Below are 20,721 nucleotides of genomic sequence, written 5' to 3' on the forward strand. Positions count from 1 at the left end.
CGTCCCGCCTCCTGTTATTTTAGAACCACGAAGAAGAGTATCTTTAACAGACTATAGTGCATTCAGAAATTATTCAGACCCATTTACTTTTTCAACATTTTGTTACATTATAGCCTTATTCTAAAATGGATTGAATGAATACAAATCATCAGCAATCTACACACAATACCCCATAATGACAAAGCGAAAACAGGTTTTTAGAAATGTTTGCAAATGTATTAAAAATAAAAAACGGAAATACCCTTGGCTATGAGACTCGAAATTGAGCTCAGATGTATCCTGTTTCCATTGATCATCCTTGAGATGTTTCTACAACTTGATTGGAGTCCACCTGTGGTAAGTTTAATTGATTGGACATGATTTGGAAAGGCACACACCTGTCTATATCAGGTCCCACAGTTGACAGTGCATGTCAGAGCAAAAACCAAGCAATAAGGTCGAAGGAATTGTCCGTAGAGCTCCTAGACAGGATTGTGTCGAGGCACAGATCTGGGGAAGGGTACCAAAAAATGTGTCAGTATTGAAGGTCCCCAAGAACACAGTGGCCCCCATCGTTCTTAAATGGAAGAAGTTTGGAACCACCAAGACTCCTAGAGCTGGCCGCCCGGCCAAACTGAGCAATCGGGGGAGAAGGGCCTTTATCAGGGAGGTGACCAAGAACGCAATGGTCACTCTGACAGAGCTCATGTTATAGGTATACTTGTAAACGTGAAGGACTGGGGAGTTTTTCAGGATAAAAAAGAAACGGACTCCAGTGGCACCTCCATGGAGTCCTCCTGAGTCCTCCTGGGTGGCGTCTGTTCTTGCAACGACATGGTCATGGAGTCCTTCTGAGTCCTCCAGAGGGGGCGGAGGGACCTCCCGCACCTCAGACTCCTGGAGCGGATGAGCCGCCACCGGCCTGAGGAGAGATACATGAAACGAGGGGTTAATACGGTAATCAGGAGGGAGCAGCAAACTATATGTAACCTCATTAACTCTCCTCAGGAATTTGAACGGCCCCACAAACCGCGGGCTCAGCTTCCGGCAGGGCAGGCGGAGGGGCAGGTTCCGGGTTGAGAGCCAGACCAGATCACCCGGTACAAAGACCGGGGCCTCACTGCGGTGGCGGTCAGCATTGGCTTTCTGGCGACACACGGCGCGCTGGAGGACGTAAAACTGGGGACCCTGGTCAGACACTAGGTCCTCTGGCACCACGTAGTGCCGGAAGACGTGAGTAAACAGGGCTTCCGCGGTTTTCAGGGCCGTGGGGAGACCGGGCAGAGGAAGGAGGCGGCAGGCTTTAGAGAAGCGGTCCACAACAACCAGGATGGTGCTGTTACCCTGAGAGAGGGGAAGATCAGTTAGAAAGTCAATCGATAAGTGGGACCATGGCCATTGTGGAACTGGTAAGGGATGTAACTTACCCGCTGGAAGGTGCCTAGGTGCCTTACTCTGGGCACACACCGAGCAGGAGGAGACATACACCCTCACGTCCTTAGCCAAGGTAGGCCACCAGTACTTCCCGGTCAGGTAGCGCACTGTACGGCCGATGCCTGGGTGACCAGAGGAGGGGGATGTGTGTGCCCAATAGATAAGATGATCACGGACACTAGACGGCACGTACCGCAGCCCAGCTGGGCACTGAGGTGGAGATGGCTCTGTGCGTAATGTCCGCTCTATGTCTGCATCCACCGCCCATACCACGGCGCCACAATGCAGGAGGCTGGGAGTATGGGGGTGTTGTCTATGGGCCTCTTCTCTGTGTCGTACAGCCGTGACAGTGCGTCTGCCTTCACGTTCTTTGTGCCTGGAATATAGGACAGCGTGAAATCAAACCGGGTGAAGAACAAGGCCCACCTGGCCTGGCAAGGGTTCAGCCTCCTCGCTGCCCGGATGTACTCCAGGTTACGGTGGTCCGTCCAGACGAGGAAAGGGTGTTTCGACCCCCTCAAGCCAGTGCCTCCACACTGTCAGGGCTCTGACAACATCCAACAGCTCCCGATCACCAACGTCATAGTTCTGCTCTGGCTGAGCTTCTTAGAGAAGAAGGAACAGTGCCTACCCCTACCTCGGACGTATCCACCTCCACTACGAACGGCAATGATGGATCGGGATGGGCCAGTACCGGGGCTGAGGTGACCAGAGCCTTCAGGTTACTGAAAGCCCTGTCAGCCTCAGCTGACCAGCGGAGCCGGGATGGCCCACCCTTCAACAGAGAGGTGATGGGAGCTGCGACCTTGCCAAAGTCCCGGATAAACCTCCGATATTAATTTGCAAAGCCAATGAAGTGCTGCACCTCCTTTACCATGGTTGGAGTCGGCCAATTACGCACGGCTGAAATGCGGTCTCCCTCCATCTCCACACCTGAGGTGGTGATGTGGTATCCGAGGAAGGAGACGGATTGTTGGAAGAACAGACACTTTTCTGCCTTGGCATACAGGTCATCCTCCAACAGTCGGCCCAGCACTCTGCGAACCAGGGACACACCAGGATGTCATCGATGTAGACCAACACACCGCGACCAAGCATGTCCCGAAGCCAGCAGGTTGTCCAACCGGATGCCCATGACCACCAGTTGGTTGAAGGTCAACGTGGTATCCCAGCAGGCTAGTTCCCGTCGGACGTCCTCACGCAGGCTGCATCGGAAGTGGTCGATGAGGGCCCGCTCGTTCCACCCGGACCCAGCCACTAGAGTTCTAAACTCAAGGGTAAAGTATTGCGCAGTCCTCGTCCCCTGCCTCAGATGGACCAGACGCTCGCCCGCCTCTCTTCCTTCCCAGGGATGATCGAAGACTGCCCGGAAGAGGCGAGCGAACTCTCCGTAGTTGTCCAACGCGTCTCCTCCTTTACTCCAGACCACGTTGGCACACTCCAGGGCTTTCCCTGAGAGACAGGAGACGAGGGTGGACACCTTCTCCCGATCCGATGGAGCAGGGCTGATTTTGGTGAAATAGAGGTCCAGCTGCAGGAGGATACCCTGGCAGCGGGCCGCTGTCCCATCGTATTCCCTCGGTCGAGACAGGTGAATACCTCTGGGTGCTGGTGTGTGGGTGGCTGGATCCGGTCGCTCAGCTGGTTCCGCAGGGTCGGCTCCTCTCCTCTCCAGGCGCTGGGCGACCTGGAGAACCCGATCCATCGCTTCGCCCAAGCTGGCTAACATGTTGGAATGCTCCTGGACCCACTCAAAGACTCCAGGCATATTCCCCTCTCCTGCTGACTCCAGCCATATTCCCCTCTCCTGCTGACTCCATGCTGTTGGGTGTGTGATTCTGTAGCGGGTGATTTGGACGGAGTCAGGCGCAGGAGGTGTAAATCCCAGAATAATGGTTTATTCGGCCAATACAGCGGTTCGCAGCAATGCGTAAAACAACTACAGTGCAAATTAACAGCGCACTGGGGAAAACAAAACACACGGGTGAATATCCCGGCGATAAAGTACATAATGCTCCACCGAGCTATCGACACCTCCACATGGAAACAATCACACACAAAGACATGGGGGGCAGAAGGAATACTTACAGTATACAGGGATTGATGAGGGGATAGGAACCAGGTGTGTGTAAAAACAAGACAAAACTAATGGAATGATGAGAAGAGGAGCGGCAGTGGCTAGAAGGCCGGTGACGACGAACGCCGAAGCCTGCCCGAACAAGGAGAGGAGGCAGCTTTGGACGAAGTCATGACACTAGCAAGTAATATCTAACAGTTCCACAACAAAAAACCTAATACACACAAATCTAAGTAAAGGAATGGAATAAGAATATATAAATATATGGATGAGCAATGTCATTATCAGAGCAGCATAGGCTAAGATGCAACAGATAGTATAGAATACAGTATATACATATGAGATGGGTAATGCAAGATATGTAAACATTATTAAGATAGTATAGAATACAGTATATACATGTGAGATGGGTAATGCAAGATATGTAAACATTATTAAGATAGTATAGAATACAGTATATACATGTGAGATGGGAAATGCAAGATGTGTAAACATAATTAAAGTGGAATTATTACAATACTTTCTGAAGGCACTGTAGATCTTCTGCACAGATTCTGTCAGACTTGGGCCCTGACAGTGAATCTCAGTAAGACAAAAATAATGGTGTTCCAAAAAAGGTCCAGTTGCCAAGACAACAAATACAAATTCCATCTAGACACCGTTGCCCTAGAGCACACAAAGAATTACACCTACCTCGGCCTAAACATCAGCACCACAGGTAACTTCCACAAAGATGTGAACAATCTGAGAGACAAGGCAAGAAGGGCCTTCTACGGCATCAAAAGGCACATACCAATTAGGATCTGGCTAAAAATACTTGAATCAGTTATACTGTAGAACCCATTGCCCTTAATGGTTGTGTGGTCTGGGGTCCGCTCACAAAATGGGTTTATTTACCTTCCCCAACTATTTGCACATTAGTTGATTATATAACGATTGATTATATAACACTGGAAATGTCTTTATCTTTTTGAGTGCAATTTCTACTGTTAAATTCGAATAGTTTTTTGTTGATGTGTCTTCTCACTTTTGTTTATTTCACTTGCTTTGGCAATGCAAACACGTTTCCCATGCCAATAAAGCACTTTGAATCGAATTTGAATTGATACCTTGAGGGCTGTCGGAAGCTGGCCAATAGGCTGTGAGTGGGCGGGCCGGGAGAAGGGAGTGGGACCAGAGATGTGATTGCGGCGCAGGACGACAGGCAGCGGGACTGGCACATCGGTGGAGAGAAAGTAAGTGACTGATTTATTCTATGAAGGATCTATCCAACTCACTAATGTTGCGCTAGGTTAGGTTAAGGTATCTGTTTGAAGGTGTCTGCATTCTCTCTCTTTGCTTTCATAGGTAGGCTAAATTAGACACATAATATTCCCCTGAATGTAAGATAAATAATAAATATTGTTTAAGGAAATCCACTGTCCATGACATTGGGTTATTACTTTGGTATGTTAGTTTACAGTTGACCAGTGTAGCATATCAAGGTTAGGCTATTACAAATGAGGCGTGTGTGTGTTAAAGTGTTGTGGACACAATTGTACGGTTCAGTAGAAATAAGTGTTCCTTCCTCGCTTCCCTAATCCTGGGATATTTTCCCATGGAACTAAATGACTTGTCCTTGCATGGTTCTTATATCCCATCATAACTTTTATAATACCGCATGCTGTTTCCCCAACAAAGGGCGAGATGATGCACAACATTACATTAGACATAACAGCCGGAACAGCAGATGTTCAGTTGATCCGCAGGCAGCGTATCTGGCTGTGTTCTAGCCTAGAGAGAGAGAGAGAGAGAGAGAGAGAGAGAGAGAGAGAGAGAGAGAGAGAGAGAGAGAGAGAGAGAGAGAGAGAGAGAGAGAGAGAGAGAGAGAGAGAGAGAGAGAGAGAGAGAGAGAGAGAGAGAGAGAGAGAGAGAGAGAGAGAGAGAGAGAGAGAGAGAGAGAGAGAGAGAGAGAGAGAGAGAGAGAGAGAGAGAGAGAGAGAGAGAGAGAGAGAGAGAGAGAGAGAGAGAGAGAGAGAGAGAGAGAGAGAGAGAGAGAGAGAGAGAGAGAGAGAGAGAGAAGGCTATGATCCCTCCACAATGATCCCTCTGCAGGAAAGACAGGAAGGACAGCGCGTGGTCAATGATAATGTGGGGAATGAATGACGTATCGTCTGTGGATGCTCTGCCATGACGCACAACTCCTTTATCATCAGTCATATGCTCTCTTATTCTCTCTCTCTCTCTGTTTTATTTTGATCATTAGTGTTCATTATCCATTCTTTCATCTATAGTGGTATGTTGGTTAGTGAAATATAGCCTATACCCTAAAGCCAAAAAGTAATGATCAATGAGACACAGCATACAGCTACATGTATTTCTCTTGGCAAAATAATGTCCTTTTACACCTTTCAGAGCTGGGGCATCTCCCTGGTAATTAATTAATTAATTAATTAATTAGATGCATTAGATTGTGCTTATTGTTAGAGAGGAGGGATCTGATCTGTTTGGTTGTGATGCAACTCAACCTCTCTGGCTGCAACTGGGAAGTGTGTGTGTGTGTGTGTGTGTGGGTGTGGCTGTGTGAGTGTGTGTGTGTGTGTGTGTGTGTGTGTGTGTATGGGTGTGGCTGTGTGAGTGTGTGTGTGTGTGTGTGTGTATGGGTGTGGCTGTGTGAGTGTTCCCTCTAAGGGATCCTTCCTGCTACTACAGCTAGTCCTGCTCCTGAACAGACAGACGAAGAGTCAGCAGTAGCAAGGACACATTCCTCCCAGAGAACTGATCTGAACCAGGAAGTAGTAGTTCTAACCGTAATCCTTCTCCCAGAGAACTGATCTGAACCAGGAAGTAGTAGTTCTAACCGTAATCCTTCTCCCAGAGAACTGATCTGAACCAGGAAGTAGTAGTTCTAACCGTAACCCTTCTCCCAGAGAACTGATCTGAACCAGGAAGTAGTAGTTCTAACCGTAACCCTTCTCCCAGAGAACTGATCTGAACCAGGAAGTAGTAGTTCTAACCGTAACCCTTCTCCCAGAGAACTGATCTGAACCAGGAAGTAGTAGTTCTAACCGTAACCCTTCTCCCAGAGAACTGATCTGAACCAGGAAGTAGTAGTTCTAGAGGATATGTTGGACTGCACCAGTCTCTGAACAGGACATTTTGCAGTATTAAAGGGATACTTCAGGATTTTGGCAATGAGGCCCTTTGTCTACTTCCCCAGAGGCAGATGAACTCGTGGATACCCTCTGTATGTCTCTGTGTCCAGTTTGAAGGAAGTCAGAGGTAATTTCATAATGACTGGACGTCTATTGGTATCTGCTAGCACACAATGACTGGAAGTCTATGGGTATCTGCTAGCATGCTAGTGTAAAGGATGTCATGCTGCTTGCTTAGCGAGTACCACTTCCCCCCCAGATTGGCCCATACCTGGCGCAAACTCAGGATCTCCGCCTCTCAAACACACGTGACCGTTCTCCTTAAAGTGTCTCAGCCGGCCACCTCAAAAGCTGATGAGCCCATGGCTACAATAGCAGATACTCATAGACTTCCAGTCATTGCGCTTACGCTAGTTAGAAAGCTCCATCGAACTACACACAGAGACATACAGAGGGTCTCCACGCGTTAATCTGACTCTGAGGAAGTAGATAAAGGGCCTCATTGCCAAAATCCTGAAGTATCCCTTTAAATCAACACTTAAATAGTTCATTTTAATACTATAATACTTTAATACTAGATTACATGGCCCCACTCTACAGAGTGTAAAAAGTACTAGATTATAATGTTACATTTTGAGTGTTAATATAACACTGCATTATTACACTTGCCAGTATTACTCAAATGTAACGTTATGGGGTGACTCTCACAGTGTAACGTTATGGGGTGACTCTAACAGTGTAACGTTATGGGGTGACTCTCACAGTGTAACGTTATGGGGTGACTCTCACAGTGTAACGTTATGGGGTGACTCTCACAGTGTAACGTTATGGGGTGACTCTAACAGTGTAACGTTATGGGGTGACTCTCACAGTGTAACGTTATGGGGTGACTCTCACAGTGTAACGTTATGGGGTGACTCTCACAGTGTAACGTTATGGGGTGACTCTAACAGTGTAACGTTATGGGGTGACTCTCACAGTGTAACGTTATGGGGTGACTCTCACAGTGTAACGTTATGGGGTGACTCTAACAGTGTAACGTTATGGGGTGACTCTCACAGTGTAACGTTATGGGGTGACTCTCACAGTGTAACGTTATGGGGTGACTCTCACAGTGTAACGTTATGGGGTGACTCTCACAGTGTAACGTTATGGGGTGACTCTCACAGTGTAACGTTATGGGGTGACTCTCACAGTGTAACGTTATGGGGTGACTCTCACAGTGTAACGTTATGGGGTGACTCTCACAGTGTAACGTAATGGGGTGACTCTCACAGTGTAACGTTATGGGGTGACTCTCACAGTGTAACGTTATGGGGTGACTCTCACAGTGTAACGTTATGGGGTGACTCTCACAGTGTAACGTTATGGGGTGACTCTCACAGTGTAACGTTATGGGGTGACTCTCACAGTGTAACGTTATGGGGTGACTCTCACAGTGTAACGTTATGGGGTGACTCTCACAGTGTAACGTTATGGGGTGACTCTCACAGTGTAACGTTATGGGGTGACTCTCACAGTGTAACGTTATGGGGTGACTCTCACAGTGTAACGTTATGGGGTGACTCTCACAGTGTAACGTTATGGGGTGACTCTCACAGTGTAACGTTATGGGGTGACTCTCACAGTGTAACGTTATGGGGTGACTCTCACAGTGTAACGTTATGGGGTGACTCTCACAGTGTAACGTTATGGGGTGACTCTCACAGTGTAACGTTATGGGGTGACTCTCACAGTGTAACGTTATGGGGTGACTCTCACAGTGTAACGTTATGGGGTGACTCTCACAGTGTAACGTTATGGGGTGACTCTCACAGTGTAACGTTATGGGGTGACTCTCACAGTGTAACGTTATGGGGTGACTCTCACAGTGTAACGTTATGGGGTGACTCTAACAGTGTAACGTTATGGGGTGACTCTCACAGTGTAACGTTATGGGGTGACTCTCACAGTGTAACGTTATGGGGTGACTCTCACAGTGTAACGTTATGGGGTGACTCTCACAGTGTAACGTTATGGGGTGACTCTAACAGTGTAACGTTATGAGGTGACTCTAACAGTGTAACGTTATGGGGTGACTCTCACAGTGTAACGTTATGGGGTGACTCTCACAGTGTAACGTTATGGGGTGACTCTCACAGTGTAACGTTATGGGGTGACTCTCACAGTGTAACGTTATGGGGTGACTCTCACAGTGTAACGTTATGGGGTGACTCTCACAGTGTAACGTTATGGGGTGACTCTCACAGTGTAACGTTATGGGGTGACTCTCACAGTGTAACGTTATGGGGTGACTCTCACAGTGTAACGTTATGGGGTGACTCTCACAGTGTAACGTTATGGGGTGACTCTCACAGTGTAACGTTATGGGGTGACTCTCACAGTGTAACGTTATGGGGTGACTCTCACAGTGTAACGTTATGGGGTGACTCTCACAGTGTAACGTTATGGGGTGACTCTCACAGTGTAACGTTATGGGGTGACTCTCACAGTGTAACGTTATGGGGTGACTCTCACAGTGTAACGTTATGGGGTGACTCTCACAGTGTAACGTTATGGGGTGACTCTAACAGTGTAACGTTATGGGGTGACTCTCACAGTGTAACGTTATGGGGTGACTCTCACAGTGTAACGTTATGGGGTGACTCTCACAGTGTAACGTTATGGGGTGACTCTCACAGTGTAACGTTATGGGGTGACTCTCACAGTGTAACGTTATGGGGTGACTCTCACAGTGTAACGTTATGGGGTGACTCTCACAGTGTAGCGTTATGGGGTGACTCTCACAGTGTAACGTTATGGGGTGACTCTCACAGTGTAACGTTATGGGGTGACTCTCACAGTGTAACGTTATGGGGTGACTCTCACAGTGTAACGTTATGGGGGTGACTCTCACAGTGTAACGTTATGGGGTGACTCTCACAGTGTAACGTTATGGGGTGACTCTCACAGTGTAACGTTATGGGGTGACTCTCACAGTGTAACGTTATGGGGTGACTCTCACAGTGTAACGTTATGGGGTGACTCTCACAGTGTAACGTTATGGGGTGACTCTAACAGTGTAACGTTATGGGGTGACTCTCACAGTGTAACGTTATGGGGTGACTCTCACAGTGTAACGTTATGGGGTGACTCTCACAGTGTAACGTTATGGGGTGACTCTAACAGTGTAACGTTATGGGGTGACTCTAACAGTGTAACGTTATGGGGTGACTCTCACAGTGTAACGTTATGGGGTGACTCTCACAGTGTAACGTTATGGGGTGACTCTCACAGTGTAACGTTATGGGGTGACTCTCACAGTGTAACGTTATGGGGTGACTCTCACAGTGTAACGTTATGGGGTGACTCTCACAGTGTAACGTTATGGGGTGACTCTCACAGTGTAACGTTATGGGGTGACTCTAACAGTGTAACGTTATGGGGTGACTCTAACAGTGTAACGTTATGGGGTGACTCTCACAGTGTAACGTTATGGGGTGACTCTCACAGTGTAACGTTATGGGGTGACTCTCACAGTGTAACGTTATGGGGTGACTCTCACAGTGTAACGTTATGGGGTGACTCTAACAGTGTAACGTTATGGGGTGACTCTCACAGTGTAACGTTATGGGGTGACTCTCACAGTGTAACGTTATGGGGTGACTCTAACAGTGTAACGTTATGGGGTGACTCTCACAGTGTAACGTTATGGGGTGACTCTAACAGTGTAACGTTATGGGGTGACTCTCACAGTGTAACGTTATGGGGTGACTCTCACAGTGTAACGTTATGGGGTGACTCTAACAGTGTAATGTTATGGGGTGACTCTCACAGTGTTATTTCTATGCACACTTTAAAAAATCTAGTTGTTTCAACTAAATATTATTAAGTAACTGGTTCCACAGCCTTTTCGGTCAGTGTTACCTGAACTTAACATTTTTAGTTGGTCTACATTTAGCTCCAACGTATGCAAGAATTCAGTCAACTTAAAATGATGTGTTTGCTCAAATTGTCTCATATGTTCATTCAACTAGAAATGATTATATCTTACCTAAAAAAAAAGGCTGTGGAACTAGTTACAAACACAGTGCTTTTAGCATCCAATGTTTTCAACTGACAGTACATATTTGACACACATTGACGTTGTGCATGTTCATTTATACAGTCATTAATATTCAACATGTCCTCACCTGGGATTTGAACTCACAACCTCTTGGTTCACAGCATTCCAATCTTCCTGCTATCCACCATATCTGGGTCAGCAAGTGATTTCACCTGTATTGCTACACTTTGCACTTCAAAGTACATCTCAGCTCTGTTAAAAGTACACTCAAGAAAAGTATTTTATTTATCATAGTTTCAGAAGTAACCGACATTAGATAACTACACACAAACAAAGTAGGTGGATGTGGGTGAAAAATGTATGAAAATGTTTTAATGTATGAAAATGTATGAAAATGTATGAAAATGTATGAAAATGTATGAAAATGTATGCACTCACTAACTGTAAGTCGCTCTGGATAAGAGTGTCTGCTAAAATGACTAAAAATATACAATAAAATATAAAAACCTCAAATTGCTTAAATAAGTAAATTAAATCAATGATGAGAGAATAATCTGAAGAACTGATAATTGACCCAGACATGGTGTCGTAGCAGGAAGATTGGAATGCAATGAACAAAGAGGTTGTGAGTTCAAATCCCATTTGAGGACATGTTGATTAATTATTACTGTATAGTTGAACATGCAAAATATAATAATCTGTGTCAAATACAGTTGAAGTCGGAAGTTTACATACACCTTAGCCAATATTCCCTGTCTTAGGTCAGTTAGGATCACCACTTTATTTTAAGAATGTGAAATGTGAGAATAATAGTAGAGAGAATGATTTATTTCAGCTTTTATTTCATTCATCACATTCCCAGTGGGTCAGAAGTTTACAGACACTCAATTAGTATTTGGTAGCATTGCCTTTAAATTGTTTAACTTGGGTCAAACGTTTCGGGTAGCCTTCCACAAGCTTCACACAATAAGTTGGGTGAATTCTGGCCCATTCCTCCTGACAGAGCTGGTGTAACTGAGTCAGGTTTGTAGGCCTCCTTGCTCGCACACGCTTTTTCAGTTCTGCCCACACATTTTCTATAGGCTTGAGGTCAGGGCTTTGGGATGGCCACTCCAATACCTTGACTTTGTTGTCCTTAAGCCATTTTGCCACAACTTTGGAATTATGCTTGGGGTCATTGTCCATTTGGAAGACCCATTTGCGACCAAGCTTTAACTTCCTGACTGATGTCTTGAGATGTTGCTTCAATATATCCACATAATTTTCCTTCCTCATGATGCCATCTATTTTGTGAAGTGCACCAGTCCCTCCTGCAGCAAAGCACCCCCACAGCATGATGCTGCCACCCCTGTGCTTCACGGTTGGGATGGTGTTCTTCAGCTTGCAAGCCCCCCCTTTTTCCTCCAAACATAACGATGGTCATTATGGCCAAACAGTTATATTTTTGTTTGATCAGACCAGAGGACATTTCTCTAAAAAGTACGATCTTTGTCCCCATGTGCAGTTGCAAACCGTAGTCTGGCTTTTTAATGGCGGTTTTGGAGCAGTGGCTTCTTCCTTGCTGAGCGGCCTTTGAGGTTATGTCAATATAAGACTTGTTTTACTGTGGATATAGATACTTTTGGACCTGTTTCCTCCAGCATCTTCACAAGGTCCTTTGCTGTTGTTCTGGGATTGATTTGCACTTTTCGCACCAAAGTACATTGATCTCTAGGAGACAGAACGCGTCTCCTTCCTGAGTGGTATGACGGCTGCGTGGTCCCATGGTGTTTATACTTGCATACTATTGTTTGTACAGATGAACGTGATACCTTCAGGCGTTTGGAAATTGCTCCCAAAAATGAACCAGACTTGTGGAGGTCTACAATAATTTTTCTGAGGTCTTGGCTGATTTCTTTTGATTTTCCCATGATGTCAAGCAAAGAGGCACTGAGTTTGAAGGTAGGCCTTGAAATACATCCACAGGTACACCTCCAATTGACTCAAATGATGTCAATTAGCCTATCAGTTTTTTCCACGCTGTTTAAAGGCACAGTCAACTTAGTGTATGTAAACTTCTGACCCACTGGAATTGTGATACAGTGAATTTTAAGTGAAATATTCTGTCTGTAAACAATTGTTAGAAAAATTACTTGTGTCATGCACAAAGTAGATGTCCTAACCGACTTGCCAAAACTATAGTTTGTTAACAAGAAATTTGTGGAGTGGTTGAAAAACGAGTTTTAATGACTGTAAACTTCCGACTTCAACTGTATGTAAGTTGAAAACATTGTATGTTAAAAGCGCAGTGTAACCAGTGGAACAGCCTTTTTTAGTTAAGATAAAAATAATAATCTATAGTTGAATGAACATATAAGACCTTAGGACAAACCCCCCCCCCCTACCCCCCTCCTCTGATGACTGGTTCTGTTCTGCTGTATCCCCTCCCCCCCCTCAGGTGATTTGGGTTGTAACCTGACACACACACTCAAACACCCAGGAATCTCTACATCTCACCCAGCACAGCCCTGAACTCTGAAACAGGCAGCAGAGATATGCAGAGTCCCAAATCAACCCCTAACCCCTACACTTTAGGCACTACACCTTAAACCACAGGTCATCCAAGCACACTTAGCTCCACTCTAACCTCCTGTGTCAGTAGGATGTCGTACAGGGAAGGAACAGTCAGAGATATCCCAGCAAACCCGGGAACATTCTCCAAACATTAGCTAAGATTCCTATTAAATTCTAGTTAGGGTTTTATCTAACATTAGGAGGATAACATCCCAAAAACATTCAGAGTATGTTTTTGATAACAAAATATTTATGTTTTTCAAAAGATGTTTGAAATTAAATATCCTTGGAATGTTCTCCTAGCATTCATCTGTACCAGCCACCACAGAACACTCCCCAAAAGTTCTCGTAAAGTTTCCAGGTAATGTAATAACCCAATCTACCAGTAATGTTTTCCCAGCGAGTTCCCAGAACATTCCATTGTAGGAACAGTGTGGTGAGAACATTGTGAGGACATCACAAAAGATATGTTCCCAAAACACCAAAACTGTCCAGTTGTGCGTATGATTCTATACTGAACAAAAATATAAACGCAACGTGTAAAGTGTTGGTCCCATGTTTTATGAGCTGAAATAAAAGATCCCCGAGATTTTCCATACACACACAAATTCCTCTCATATTCTGTACACAAATTAGTTTACATCCCTTATAGCAGTGGTGACCCATCATTCAGGGCGTGAGCCCCACCTGTTTAGCAAAAAAGTTTTGCATGTTACTAAGGCATTAAAACATATCACATATCAGTTTACAAAAAAATTAAAACATATATATTAATAAAGCTGCATACAAACAGTCTCTTTTTTGCTTTCTTGAGTAAGGCAGCTCCAAAATGCAGGTGTTTCAGCCTAGCTCAGTGCTTTCTGTGGTGGTGGGGCAGCCTAGCTCAGTGCTTTCTGTGGTGGTGGGGCAGCCAGCTCAGTGCTTTCTGTGGTGGTGGGGTAGCTAGCTCAGTGCTTTCTGTGGTGGTGGGGCAGCCAGCTCAGTGCTTTCTGTGGTGGTGGGGCAGCCAGCGGAAAATACAGAGCCTAGGGGTTGGTAAGGTTCTCTAGTTGCGCTGTGATTGGCTCAGTGTTCTGTCACTCATGGGGACACTACGTCACCGCAAAATCTACAGAAAGAGCTCGGAAATTCAAGCCCCCTTGGGTTCTGCCCATAGAGTTACATTAGAAGTGCCCATCCAAGAAGGCTCAAGGTCATTGGTCACAGATGAAATTAACATAAACATAAACATTACACAACAAGTCGGAAATCGCAAATTCAACAATGAGTGGTTTGGAAGGAATCAGTGACTAACTGGAAGCTTTGCAAAGCAATCACTAGCCTGCTATTCAGTGGAGAGGGTGTGTGGTCCAAGTCTGGGTTTAAGGGTCTCTTTTCCAAGCTCTAAAGGATAAACATGAACATGCAACACCACGGGCCAGAAAAGGGTGAATACATTGGCCATGCTGTTAATCCAGCATGACTTCTGCCGCATTCAAAACAACAGGAAACTCCGAACTGGGAAATCTCAGACTTCAGTGAGTTCAAGACAACTAAAAAATCAAAATAAATAAAAAAGAGCTCCGACTGGAACGGTCATCCTGGCCTCTTTCTAGAGTTCCGACCTGAAGATCGCTGACGTCATGATTCGACCTTGTTTTTTTCAGAGTTTCCAGTTGTCTTGAAAGCATCATAAATCCAGAGAATGACAGACTTTGATGCCAAAGTTTGATGACAAAATTTGCCCACAAGAAGGACCGCCGCGCCACCTTCCTGTTCACGTGAGCACAGCACAACAAGATGAGTCCCCCCCCCAAAAAATTTATTGTATCCTGCTGTGTAGTAAGCTGTTAGTAGCCCATGTGCCTCACCCTAATAATTTGGTCCATTTCCCCCTCATAACTTAGCCTACTGTTCTGACTTGGTGGTGCACATGTAGCCTATAGCCTGATTTGGAGAAATGTCATAATTGAATATTGTAAGAGCTTTCATTGTCTGCTTATATGCCCCCTTTATTTATCCTACGGTTCTGACTTGGTGTACAGGGAGAACACTGTAAGAACGGCCCATGTTCTGAATTCTGCCGCTGCACATTTCAAAAGTGCTGAACAAATAGTTATATTGACTACGTCCGTCCTAACTCGCTCATTAATGTCTTAATCAAAATTACGGATTGCCTCTTATCCGCTCATCATTCCCTTATGCCATAGTTTGTACATCTCAATTGTCAGTAGAAACCACATTTGTTTAAGCAAGTCAGCAATATCAGCTATGTTTTTTTTTTTTATGGCAGTAAATGAGGCTGAATTAACTATTTCGCTGCCAAACAAGGCTTGGCTGATGTAGCAGGTGTAGCAGTGGTAAGGATTCACTCCATGGTTCTGAAAAGAAAGCTCTGCTGTTTGGACAGCTTTATGTAGGTCCTAACAGTGTGTTGTGTAGTGGCTTTGCTGGCATGCATCTAAAAAAATATATGTTGAGTTTGCCCCACCAAAATGTACATGCTAAAATCTCTCTCGCTCTCTCTCTCTCCTCCTTCTTTCTCTCTCTCTCTGTATCTCTCTCTCTCTCGCTCTCCTCCTTTCTCTCTCTCTCTCTCTCTCCTTCTTTCTCTCTCTCTCTCTCTCTCTCTCTCTCTCTCTCTCTCTCTCTCTCTCTCTCTCTCTCTCTCTCTCTCTCTCTCTCTCTCTCTCTCTCTCTCTCTCTCTCTCTCTCTCTCCCTCTCTCCTCTCCTACTCTCCAGACTCTGGTAGAAACTAAAGATGGCAGGAAAGATAACTAAAGATGAGATGGAGGAGCTCAGAGACGCCTTCCAGAAAGTTGGTGAGTGCCAATGTACTTACAATACATGACCAAAAGTATGTGGACACCTGCTCGTCCAACATGTCATTCCAAAATCATGGGCATTAATATAGAGTTGGTCCCCCATTTGCTGCTATAACAGCCTCCACTCTTCTGGGAAGGTTTTCCACTAGATGTTGGAACATTGTTGCAGGGACTTGCTTCCATTCAGCCACAAGAGCATTAGTGAGGTCGGGCACTGATGTTGGGCGATTAGGCCTGGCTCGCAGTCGGCGTTCCAATTCATCCCAAAGGTGTTCGATAGGGTTGAGGTCATGGCTCTGTGCGGGCCAGTCAAGTTCTTCCACACCGATCTCGACAAACCATTTCTATATGGACCTCTTTTTGTGCATGGGGGCATTGTCATGCTGAAACAGGAAAGGGCCTTCCCCAAACTGTTGCCACAAAGTTGGAAGCACAGAATCATCTGGAATGTCATTGCATGCTGTAGCATTAGGATTTCCCTTCACTGGAACTAAGGGGCCTAGCCCAAACCATGAAAAACAGCCCCAGACCATTATTCCTCCTCCACCAAACTTTACAGTTGGCACTCTGCATTTGGGCAGGTAGCGTTCTCCTGGCATCCGCTAAACCCAGATTTCGTCTGTCGGACTGCCAGATGGTGAAGCGTGATTCATCACTCCAGAGAACACGTTTCCACTGCTCCAGAGTCCAATGGCGGCGAGCTTTACACCACTCCAGCTGACGCTTGGCATTGCGCATGGTGATTTTAGGCTTGTATGTGGCTGCTCGGCCATGGAAACCCATTTCATGAAGCTCCCGACAAACAGTTCTTGTGCTTACGTTGCTTCCAGAGGCAGTTTGGAACTCGGTAGTGAGTGTTGCAACCGAGGACAGATTATTTTTACGCGCTACGCGCTTCAGCACTCGGCCGTCCCGTTCTTTGAGCTTGTGTGGCCTACCACTTCGCAGCTGAGCCGTTGTTGCTCCTAGACGTTTCCACTTCACAATAACAGCACTTACAGTTGACCGGGGCAGCTCTAGCAGGGCAGAAATTTGACGAACTGACTTGTTGCAAAACATTGACAGTCACTGAGCTCTTCAGTAAGGCCATCCTACTGCTAATATTTGTCTATGGAGATTGCATGGCTGTGTGCTCAATTTTATACACCTGTCAGCAACAGGTGTGGTTGAAATAGCCAAATCCACTAATATGAAGGGGTGTCCACATACTTTTGTAAAGATAGTGTATAATGTATATGTTCATATACAGTATATTCAGTGTGATGTGTTTTCTCGTGGACTGGAAGATGATCCAGTCAGTGATTGTAGTAAATCACAAGATTGTCAATTATTCCCTCTGATCTCTGTGTTACATACGTAACAAGACCACTGCTAATTGCTTTCTCTCTCTGTCTCCACACCTTCCTCTCTGTCTCCACACCTTCCTCACTGTCTCCACACCTTCCTCTCTGTCTCCACACCTTTCTCTCTGTCTCCACACCTTTCTCTCTGTCTCCACACCTTTCTCTCTGTCTCCACACCTTTCTCTCTGTCTCCACACCTTCCTCTCTGTCTCCACACCTTTCTCTCTGTCTCCACACCTTTCTCTCTGTCTCCACACCTTCCTCTCTGTTTCCACACCTTTCTCTCTGTCTCCACACCTCTCTCTCTGTCTCCACACCTTTCTCTCTGTCTCCACACCTCTCTCTCTGTCTCCACACCTTTCTCTCTGTCTCCACACATTTCTCTCTGTCTCCACACCTTCCTCTCTGTCTCCACACCTTTCTCTCTGTCTCCACACCTTCCTCTCTGTCTCCACACCTTTCTCTCTGTCTCCACACATTTCTCTCTGTCTCCACACCTTCCTCTCTGTCTCCACACCTTTCTCTCTGTCTCCACACCTTCCTCTCTGTCTCCACACCTTTCTCTCTGTCGCCACACCTTTCTCTCTGTCTCCACACCTTTCTCTCTGTCTCCACACCTTTCTCTCTGTCTCCACACCTTTCTCTCTGTCGCCACACCTTTCTCTCTGTCTCTCCTTTCTCCCTCCCTCCTTCTCTCCCTCCCCTCTCTCTCCCTGCCTCCCTCCCTCCCCTCTCTCCCTGCCTCCCTCCCTCCTCTCTCTCCCTGCCTCCCTCCCTCCCCTCTCTCCCTGCCTCCCTCCCTCCCCTCTCTCCCTGCCTCCCTCCCTCCCTCTCTCCCCTCTCTCTCCCTCCCTCCCTGCCTCCCTCTCTCCAGATACCAACAGTAATGGCTTTATCTGTGACTTGGAGCTGACTGAACTGTTTAAAGAAGCTAACCTACCGTTGCCGGGATACAAGGTCAGAGAGATCATTAAGAAACTGGACCGCAACAAAGACAACCAGATCAGCTTCGACGAGTTCCTCTCGGTGAGTCCACACACACACACACACACACACACACACAATCAGATCAGCTTCGAAGAGTTCCTCTCGTTGAGACTCAGGGCCGGAAAAAGCTAGGGGCTAGGAGCTAGTGGCTAGGGGCTAGGGGCTAGGGCAGTGGAAAGGGGAAAGGGAGAAGTGCGCAGGGGCTAGGAGTAAGGGGCTAGGGTCTAGGGTCTAGGGGTTGTTTATGGACAGGACCCTAAGTCTGCATAGGGCTTAGTAAAGGTTGTTTCTGAGTCTGCACACTAAACAGCTTCCATTCTGTTGGTCATGATGAGTCAGGATCTGATGTCTGGCAAGCTGCCATTTTGGACTGAGTCTACACAGTCCTCACATCACACCACCCAACACCACTTAATATGATTACCTCCACCGAACACACACACACACACACACACACACACACACACACACACACCATTTCTTACAGGCTGTCAGTGTTACAAGCAGCCAGGGTTCATGGGAAGGACGTATTGGCATTTGTTTGCATTTGCATTAGTTTTTTCAGAGTGGCTGGGGATCTAGACAATGGCCTAGTCCTATTAGACATGAGACAGGCTCATGGTCTGGTGATGAGCTAGTCCTATCAGGTGTATGTGTAATGTGTGTATGTGTAATGTGTGTATGTGTAATGTGTGTATGTGTAATGTGTGTATGTGTAATGTCTGTGTATTATGCAGATCGCCAAGGAGCTGAAGGGTGATGACATAGCCAAGAGCTTCAGGAAGGCCATCAACAGGAAGGAGGGGATTCTGGCTATCGGAGGAACCAGTGAGCAGTCTAGTGAAGGAACACAACACTCCTTCTCAGGTAGCACCACCGTGTGTTATTAACCCAGTGTGTGTTATTAACCCAGTGTGTGTTATTAACCCAGTGTGTTATTAACCCAGTGTGTTATTAACCCAGTGTGTTATTAACCCAGTGTGTTATTAACCCAGTGTGTTATTAACCCAGTGTGTTATTAACCCAGTGTGTTATTAACCCAGTGTGTTATTAACCCAGTGTGTGTGTTTTGTAGAGGAGGAGCGTTATGCGTTTGTTAACTGGATCAATGCAGCGCTGGAGAAGGACCCTGACTGTAAACACGTCCTCCCTATGAACCCCAACACCCCCAACAGTTTGTTCACTGCTGTGGGAGATGGCATCGTACTCTGGTGAGAACACTGTCATTTAACAGACGCTCTTATCCAGAGTTACAGGAGCAATTAGGTTTCAGGGCCACACCACTCTACCCACCAGGGCCACACCACTCTACCCACCAGGGCCACACCACTATACCCACCAGGGCCACACCACTACACCCACCAGGGCCACACCACTATACCCACCAGGGCCACACCACTACACCCACCAGGGCCACACCACTCTACCCACCAGGGCCACACCACTATACCCACCAGGGCCACACCACTACACCCACCAGGGCCACACCACTACACCCACCAGGGCCACACCACTACACCCACCAGGGCCACACCACTCTACCCACCAGGGCCACACCACTATACCCACCAGGGCCACACCACTACACCCACCAGGGCCACACCACTACACCCACCAGGGCCACACCACTACACCCACCAGGGCCACACCACTACACCCACCAGGGCCACACCACTCTACCCACCAGGGCCACACCACTCTACCCACCAGGGCCACACCACTACACCCACCAGGGCCACACCACTACACCCACCAGGGCCACACCACTATATACCCACCAGGGCCACACCACTATATACCCACCAGGGCCACACCACTATATACCCACCAGGGCCACACCACTATATACCCACCAGGGCCACACCACTACACCCACGAGGGCCACACCACTACACCCAGCAGGGCCACACCACTACACCCACCAGGGCCACACCACTACACCCACCAGGGCCACACCACTACACCCACCAGGGCCACACCACTACACCCACCAGGGCCACACCACTACACCCACCAGGGCCACACCACTACACCCACCAGGGCCACACCACTATACCCACCAGGGCCACACCACTACACCCACCAGGGCCACACCACTACACCCACCAGGGCCACACCACTACACCCACCAGGGCCACACCACTATACCCACCAGGGCCACACCACTATACCCACCAGGGCCACACCACTACACCCACCAGGGCCACACCACTATACCCACCAGGGCCACACCACTACACCCACCAGGGCCACACCACTACACCCACCAGGGCCACACCACTCTACCCACCAGGGCCACACCACTATACCCACCAGGGCCACACCACTACACCCACCAGGGCCACACCACTCTACCCACCAGGG

General features: G+C 47.1%; 1 protein-coding gene across 2 annotated transcripts in view; it reads left to right on the forward strand.

Moving 5' to 3' along the window:
* The first annotated feature begins 4,653 nt into the window (after positions 1 to 4,653).
* LOC121559242 (plastin-3) overlaps positions 4,654 to 20,721 on the forward strand; it is a 51,454-nt gene continuing 35,386 nt past the window's right edge. For both annotated transcript variants that reach the window (XM_041872529.2, XM_041872531.2), the window contains exons 1-5: positions 4,654 to 4,725; positions 15,945 to 16,024; positions 18,245 to 18,396; positions 19,095 to 19,224; positions 19,433 to 19,568. In XM_041872529.2, the coding sequence (XP_041728463.2) occupies positions 15,964 to 16,024; positions 18,245 to 18,396; positions 19,095 to 19,224; positions 19,433 to 19,568 (479 nt within the window). In that variant the 5' untranslated portion in view covers positions 4,654 to 4,725; positions 15,945 to 15,963. The remainder of the gene's footprint in view (positions 4,726 to 15,944; positions 16,025 to 18,244; positions 18,397 to 19,094; positions 19,225 to 19,432; positions 19,569 to 20,721) is intronic.

The sequence above is a fragment of the Coregonus clupeaformis genome, unplaced genomic scaffold (genome assembly GCF_020615455.1).
Source record: "Coregonus clupeaformis isolate EN_2021a unplaced genomic scaffold, ASM2061545v1 scaf0259, whole genome shotgun sequence".
NCBI lineage: Eukaryota > Metazoa > Chordata > Actinopteri > Salmoniformes > Salmonidae > Coregonus > Coregonus clupeaformis.